We start from the raw sequence: 8,705 nt of genomic DNA on the forward strand, positions 1-8,705 counted from the left end.
CATTTATACTTTGTGATCATCACAAAACGATCTGGTTCAAATTTTGTGTCTAGTGACAATTTGACCTTGCATGTGTAATTCTGTGCATTCAACCCGACTTGACATCATAAAAATCCAAACCCTAGAAAGTCCTACATAACTTCCTGAAACTATCACTTATCGCTCCACTCAATATCGCAACATGAAACAGCAATAAAACAAACAAACAAATAGGAAAACCTAGAAAGAACTTGGTAATTGCTTCCAGCCACATCCAAAAGTCCAGCCATCTTGAAAAATTATTTCATTTCTACCAGCCTGAATTGTTAATATTATAAATTTAACATACTAACACATTCAAAACAAATTTAAAATGAGTAATCCACATAAACCTGCGGACGAAGAATGAGAGCACTTGTAATAACATGTTTTATCACAAATCAAAACTTTCTTTATGAATCTATCCCGCCGAATATCGTTACTCTACAGACACTGGCTTCTGCTCTCTTCCAAAAAAAAAGCCAGCCAAACACGAGATTGCAGCTGAGCTTGCTATCATTTCATAACTTGAAGCAACAATGGGAGAGACAATCACAGAATCTAGATATCTCCTCATCTTCTGAACTAATATACTTCTTCATGTTAGAATGATGCTTTATATTTGTGCATAAAGCAACTCGTTCCACGCATCAGGAACACCCGGTAAGCACCAATGCAAGCAATCATGTGCGCCGGTAGAAGCTTTGACACTATACTTCGATATGTGGCATTCATCTCTCAACTGTGATAAAGCGGTAATATCCAAAAGCTTAACCTTCGTTCTCATCACAGCACCCTCGGCGACAGTATCACTCGAATGAACTTGAGTAACCTCACTTCCGCCGCCTAATGGAGTAGTATGATCACAGCTGCCACCAGTATTCCAATCTCCATTGACAAAATGCCTTGGAGAAATTGATCTATAGAAACCTTTCAGTCCTGGATGAAGGGGAAGCTGTGAATCCAACCATTTCACAACACTGTAAACGGTAAAATTCCTGGCATTTGCTATCTGTGCAAGTTTCCTATCCACAACTGGCTTCCCACCAACATACATTTCCCATTTGTTAGCTCTAAGCTTCCCCCTGTTCCAATGATGCCCAGTGTTAAGCACCAAAACATTAAAACGATGAAGAAAATGCTTTAAGAAAAAAGCAGGGCGATCGAGATGCATGGCGTAATGGGTATCTGCATCGGATCGGTTTAGAGGCTCCAACTCGCACAGGCTTGCTGACCAGTAGTAGAGAATGGTTGTGTTTGTTCTAGGAAAGCGGTAAGCCCAACCATCAGGTCTTACAGCACCACGGGCTTTAACAAGCCCATAAGATCTTCCAACATCTTCCACATCAGAGGTTTCTCTGCCACCAGTGATCATGCACATCATGGATTGGAATTGCTGTCTTCCTAAGGAATCCCCCACAAAGGCAAGAGTTTTATGTCGCATCCTGGAGTTCAACAAAAATGATATGATAAACAACATTATTCTAAATGAATGGTGCGACCAAATGAAATCAGTGACACTGGAGCATAAGCCTACCGTTTCAAGAAAGCAGATCCCTCAAATTCTGGCATTTCACAATTTTCTGGTAGCCATCTATAAGCTTCAAAGGAAAAGTCTGTTCGTTTGGTCAGTCTACAAGCCCACATTTCAGAGAGCCATTGCTTGCAACCGAAACCTGAATACAATGGTCGCCGTTTGTCCACAGCCCATTTTCCCCTGGCATAATTACAGTCTACAGAATCAACAATCAAAAAATATTCACATAATTAGTTTCAAGGAAAAATTCACTACAAAATATTGATAAGTAAATCAACCACTTGTATGGTGAAGGCTATAAGTTCATTTCAACTTCATTCAACAAGAAACAAAGGTTCAAAATGAAGAAATTTAAACATACAACAAGCCTTTATCGCACTAAGTGGGATCAGCTACATAAATCCTTTTTCTCCATTGTGTCCTATTGAGTGTCAAATTTTCATTTAATTTTAATAAATTTTGATCATTTTTTATACAATTTTCCCAAATCCTTTTAGGTCTACCTCTGTCTTGCTTAACATAAGTCGAATCTAAAACATCAACTCTCCTTACCGAACCCTCAAATGGTCGACATCTAATATGACCAAGCCTACACAAACCCTTTCACGAATACATTCATTTCGTATTTTGTCTTTAAGTGTCCAGCCACTCATCCACCAAAGCATTCTCATCCTAGCAATACTGAACTTTGTTTTATGCTTTTCTTTTAAAGGCCAACATTCTGCGTCATAAAGCATTACAAGTCTCAAGTCTCACCACCATCTTATTCTCACCACCATCTTATAAAATTTTCCAGTAAGTCCAAGCAATATTTTTTTTATCACACAATAGGCCTAATTTAATCCTCCATTTCAGCCAACCATCTTGAATTCTACTAATAACATCCCCATTTATATTACCATAACATTGAACAAAAGACCCAAGATATCTAAAACGATCACACCTTTTAATGATTTTATCACCCATAGTAACAATTCTACCACTAAATCTACTACTACTAAAATTACATTTCATGTACTCAATTTTAGATCTAATCAAATGAAGACCTTTGAACACCAATGTAGACCTTCGGATATTAAGTTTTTCTTTAACTCTTTCTATAGTATTATCCACAAAAAGGATATTATCAGCGAAAAGCATACAATAAGGTACATCCTCCTATAAATGTCCAGTAAGAACATCCATAACTAGAGCAAAAAGATATGAGCTTCAAACCAATCCCTAATGTAATTCAACTGAAATAGAGTTGTTACTTGGTCAATCCTTCTTCTGTTCAAACACAAGTAACAACTCTAGTGTACATACCTTTAATGAATTGAATATAAATCATATCAGCATCTTTCTTTTCTAAAACTCTCCAAAGAACTTCTCTTGGAAACCTATTGTAACTTTTTTCTAAATCAATAAAATTTATATGTAGATCTTCCTTACTTTCTCTGTACTTCTCCATTAAGCCTCTCAATAAATGTATAACTTCCATGGTAGACTTGTCTGATATAAACCCAAACCGCTTATGAGAAATCTTTGTATCACGCCTTAACCTATGTTAAATCACTCTCCCATAATTTTAATGTCTGACACATTAACTTAATTCCTCTATAATTTGCACACTCTTTTGCATCCCCTTTGTTCTTAAAAATGAGGCCAAAAAGACTCTCCCTACCGCTCTGACATCTTTTTAGTTTTAAAATAATATTAAAGAGTTTAATAAGCCAAGAAACTCTCAAATCTCCTAAATATTTCCACTTCAACTAGAATATCATCAAGACCTATTGATTTTTCATCCTTGGCTTTTTTTAAAGCCCCCTTTACTTTTTTTTTACTAAAGCAACGGTAAAAATAAAAAGCATTATTATTATTAACGATATGAAGATCATTAAGGTCGATCGTATTTTCAGAAACTTCATTAAAAATTTTATCAAAAAATCTCGCCCGCCTATGTCGAAAATCTTCATCTAAGAAAATATTTTTTATTTTCATCTTGAATACACTTTACTTGAAGTAAATCTTTACTTTTCTTTTCTTCGTCTGTCTAGTTTAGACATATATTTTTTACTCTCTTTAGTATCTAATATATTATAAAGATCACTAAAAGCAGAATTCTCAACGCTGCAAATTGTTCCTCTTAAACTCCCTATAGGCCACCTTATATTTTTTCTGGTTCTCTAATCTTTTATATTTAAAATAATTTTTATAACAATTTTTTTAATATATATCTTTTATTGCACATTATTATTCCAACAACGACTATTTTAAGAACTTTTCCATTTGATTTTTCAAATACATCTTTTATCACTTATTTAATATAGTTTGTTATTTTATCCCACATAGAATTAGCTTCTTTGTGAGCATCCTAAATCTTGAAGTTTACTTATAAAAATAATTTTATTTGTAAATTTTTGGTGTCCACATCTAATTCTACAACAATATTTCATTGAATTTTTTATCTTCAATTCCTTATCTTAAAATTCAAAACTAATAATCGATGTTGAGTACTTAAATTTTCTCTTGGAATGACCTTACAATCTTTACATTCTCGACAGTCTCTTTTTCCCATAATAAAACAATCAATTTATGTTTTATTAGATACATTCTTATAAGTAACAATATGCTCATATCTTTTCTTAAATAAAGTATTAAAAATACAAAATCATAACCTAAAACAAAATCTAATATGATTTTACCTAAAAATCATAGTCACCATGAATATTTCTAAAATCTTCTATCACTCTATCAATATGTTCATTTAAATCTCCATCAAAAAAGTTATTTCTTCAAAAGGTATCATTTTTATTAACTCTTACAGTTCATTACAAAATTTTTCTTCTGAACTTACATTTAAACCTACTTAAGGGGCATAAACACCTCTAACATAAAAAATTTCAATTTCAAATGAGAAAATTTAAGCATATTCGACAAAATTTAAATAGAAGGTTGATAATGCCAAGTATTAGAAATGGTATGCTTTCAATTCATGGGTTCAAAAATAAAAGAGAAATTTACATGCATACCACACAATTTCTATGCATTTATCTGACACCCAAAAATCCACAATTACATTCATAATACCTTGGTGTCATAAGCCTGTGCATGAAAAGTTGTGTTTCACTTTTAAAAAGGTAGTGACGGCGGCATCTTTGATTAGATGTTGAAGATTTGAGTGGCACGCATGTAAATATGGATGTTTAGTTGTTAGGTATGTACATAAGAATTGTGTGGCATGTATGTAAAAACCCCAAAATATAAACAAACAAATCGTTATATAGATAGAAACCTTTCTTTTTATCAGATGCTGCATCCGAATGTCTGTCACCATCAGGATCTGTACCTGACTTCAATCTCAGGGTACCCGAAGGAGGAGAAATGCCATGCTCCGATAGCTCATTGACCAAATCATGAGCCATATTTGCATCTGCATTCTCACCAATATACTGCATCCCTTCAGTAACAGGTACAGCATGTCGCTCTGCTTTGAGAAAATCATCCTCTGTGGGTTGTTGCTGACCTTCAAAATTAAATTGAATCAGGGGAATTTCTTAAGCAATCAACGCACACATGGACGAATAATACAACAAAAGTCAATAAACAAACAAGGGGCATTAACATGTGTGCCGCTGTAATCTTCCTTATTTACGTTATTAATACCTGAGAATTTAAAATGAACTAGCACACTCATGTTTCTGGATTTGATACAACCAAATCAATGAGAATGAAGCTGGCGGTTTGCTTATGCTCTTCATAACTTTAGATGATAATATCATCAATAGAAACCATCTAGAGCTTCATTTTCAAAAAAATGCAAGATTTGATTGATGCAAGCTAACTTGTCAACAAAACAAAAATAACAAAACGTAAACAGGGAGACAACAGAATAAATAAAGAGAAATTTGCATACTCAGCACACAAGTCTTATGTATTTACATATCACACACCTAAACTTCCATATTTACACACAAAACATTTTGGCGTTTTAAACCTATGCATGAAAAGATGTTTCACTTTTGAAAAATGATAAGAGTGTTATTTTTTATGCAATAATAAAGATTTGAGTTCCATGTGTGTAAATATAAAAATTTAAGTGTGGGATATGTAAATACATAATAATTGTGTGCGATGTAAGTACATGCCCCAATAATTAAACAAAAAATACGAAGCAGTGAATAGAAAAAAACCAAGTAAAAAAAAAACAATAAAAAGACAATACATAAAAACAAATATATGAATATAGAGAGAATTTCGAATAAATGGAATATATTTGAAGATTCCCAGAAACTAACCTGGATAGAAATTACCCAAGCGGACATCAAAGTGATCTGAAAGTGGCAAAACAGACGCTAAAAGAGGCTCCCATGCCCAAATAAGAAGAGACGTGCAAATTAAAGCTATGAAAGAAATTGAAAGTTTTGCGCCTCTCAGCTTGTTTAAACTTGCCCCTTTCATCTTTTCATAAATGTTAAAACCTCTTCTATGTCTTCATGGAAGCCGATTAGCGTCAGAAAATGCACCTCTAAGTTACCACCATAAGATATTAACTAGCTCTGCAAAAGCATAAGAGTTTCTTAAAAAGCAAAGAAAAATGAATAAACTATTGCGCTGAGTTCTGAATGAAGTTTCCTTAAGGCCAATATATATATATAGATAGATAGATATATTAACTTTAGACTATCCAATTCGTTGCAAAAGAAAATCAACAAAAAAATCCAAAAAAAAATTTGCCCATATTCAATTCTGTACATCAAAAATATGTCCGCAATAATTGAGGAAATCCAATGAGTGTCGCTTATAAACACTAAAGAACAGTATAATCAAAAGACGGGAACTTCAAGCATAATTTCCTACGGTCGAAACTTTAAACCGACCGAACGGAAGCATAGCCGAATGAAGAAATAGAAGGAATCTGATCTGAAGGACAATCGTTCATGGCCAACCCCTTCGGTCGATTATGGAACTCCTCATAAAATGACCAAAATGCCACCCATTGAACTCCTTTTCTGACCCTCTAAGAAGGCTCATTGTCCAAGAAGAACTGTTCGTCAAATTACAGTGGTGCAACCCTGTCTGACAGTCCAGTTCATTCTAACGACAGAGGTCGTTTTCTCATAATTCTCTCTTAAGATAGTCAGACGACCGTTTGGCTAACCGGATGTCTGTCGGCCGACCAAAGGCTTCCATTCAAATGAATGATAAAGTTTCCAGGTCATCAGATGTCTTTCTTCAAACGCTTATGAATATGAAACGGTATAAGATTTTTTATCAATACGAAAGGGTGTCGGAGTTGATTATGAATATGAAAAGATTTCATAATACATTGTAACATCCCAATTAAAATAGAGACATATAATTCTACACAAGGTAACCCCGAAATCTATAAATAAGGGGTTATTTCATCAATAAAGAATTATTGAATTTATACTATAAAAACTCTTATGTTACCGTGCACCCTCTCTTTCTCAATCTCCTTCTCTATTTCTCTCGTCCGATCTACGCTCTATATCTTGAGTGTGATTCACATGACATATCTAGACTCAACATCCTAAAAGGTGCAGTGAGTGTGGATCATACCATCAATAAGAAGAGGAGCACACCATAGAAATGACTCATTTGGGAGACACTGCAAACTTGGAGTACACGAGGGAATTTGTGCAACAGCAAATCCAATAACATAGAGACCAAATGACGGGTCAGATGACAGAATTGACCCGCGTGTCACTCGAGGAAAGAGAGCAAGCTTCCCGGGAGCAAAACCCTAGAGAAGAACCCGAACCCCAAGGCTGTCGAAAGTCTCAGGCGGCAGAAACGATAGAAGACTCCTAGTACCAGCATAGTACGGGGTCTACACCATTGATCAGATAACGATTTGGGAGTATGGAGCTCTACCGCTAGCCGAAGAATGCATTCTTCCGGCAGATCTCTGATGTTAAGCCACCAGAGAAGTTCAAACTTCTTTTTTTAGAATCAAATGAGGGTCGAAGCGATCCAACCGACCATATCACTTCCTTTGAGTTGGTCTTCTACCTTCTCGAAATTTTTGACGCACTGAAATGTCGGTTATTTTACATCATGTCGAGAGACTTGGCCATCAAGTGGTTTAACTGCCTCCCAACAGAAGTAATCACCTCCTTCGCCAAAATCAAGAATATGTTCATGGCATAGTTTGTCAGCGCCCAGAAACCCATCAAAAATTCACATGCCCTGTGGCAATTCAAGCAAGTCAAATGAGAATATTTGTCCGTATGTCGCTCAGTTCCGAAACTTGTTGTAGCACAGGACGCCCTAGCCCAAGGGCTAAGGAGGCTTCAGATATGCTCGGGTTTGCAACAGCCCAAGAGCCTGGCTGAATTCTTGGAGTTAGCAAACCACCACATTTAAGCGAAGTAGTATGCCCGCACATCCTAAGAGAAAGCCGAGCAATCCGATTGCCACTCACAGAAGAGAACTTCGCGAGATGATGGGTGGAGGCCAAAGGACGACCTACACCGCAGATGTGAAGAAAGTCGGCCAACTCATGATAGCAGAGGAGTCGACAGAAACCACCAGAGAAGAGGATAGAGCCAGTCAAATGACCGATCAACAAACGACCAAGAGGTACCAAAAGCCACTTTGTTGAGGGAATTGATGGCGTAGTTGGTGGAAGACATAAAATAAAATTACTTTAAAAAGGCTCCACCAATAAGAACGAGAGCTTTTCTTTGGAAAACAAATAAATTTTGTAAATACCACAAGGTCTATGGCTATAACACGGAAGAGTGCAAACACTGATTCAGGCTGAAAAACTCAACGAAACCGGTTGAAGTATTTGCACAAAAGATACAAACCCATCATCCCAGAGAAAAATATTCAAAAGTATGAAAGAACAACTCAAAAAGTATTTCATAGTCAATGCAGAACATGAACAGAACAACGCATGAACTAACAACAACTATCAAAATTGCCAAGTTTACAGATGGAACTAGGGCTATCAAAACGGCTCGTTGTTCGCGAACAGCTCGTGTTCAGCTTGTTAAGAAGCTCGTGTTCGGCTCGTTAATTTCGTTCGATAAGTTAACGAGCCGAACACGAATTAAGATGTGTTCGTTCGTGTTCGGCTCGTTTTGGCTCAAAATACTACTCATCAAGTTTATATATATATATATATTAAGTAGTATTTTAA

The 8,705-nt window shown here is 35.7% G+C and overlaps 1 protein-coding gene across 4 annotated transcripts in view; it reads right to left on the reverse strand.

Annotated features, from left to right (window-relative positions):
• Positions 1–269: 269 nt before the first annotated feature.
• LOC110036511 (protein trichome birefringence-like 16) overlaps positions 270–8,705 on the reverse strand; it is a 9,568-nt gene continuing 1,132 nt past the window's right edge. Inside the window, exons 1-4 of one of the 4 annotated variants that reach the window (XM_020740974.1) lie at positions 5,833–5,935; positions 4,830–5,055; positions 1,556–1,751; positions 270–1,463 (exon numbers count right to left, since the gene is read on the reverse strand). In XM_020740974.1, coding sequence (XP_020596633.1) covers positions 635–1,463; positions 1,556–1,751; positions 4,830–5,055; positions 5,833–5,859 — 1,278 coding nt within the window. In that variant the 5' untranslated portion in view covers positions 5,860–5,935 and the 3' untranslated portion in view covers positions 270–634. Of the gene's footprint in view, positions 1,464–1,555; positions 1,752–4,829; positions 5,061–5,832; positions 6,094–8,705 lie in introns of those variants that run through there. The other 3 variants (XM_020740973.1, XM_020740977.1, XM_020740976.1) reach the window with 3 other exon arrangements.

Source organism: Phalaenopsis equestris, unplaced genomic scaffold, assembly GCF_001263595.1.
Source record: "Phalaenopsis equestris unplaced genomic scaffold, ASM126359v1 Scaffold207640, whole genome shotgun sequence".
Classification (NCBI taxonomy): Eukaryota; Viridiplantae; Streptophyta; class Magnoliopsida; order Asparagales; family Orchidaceae; genus Phalaenopsis; species Phalaenopsis equestris.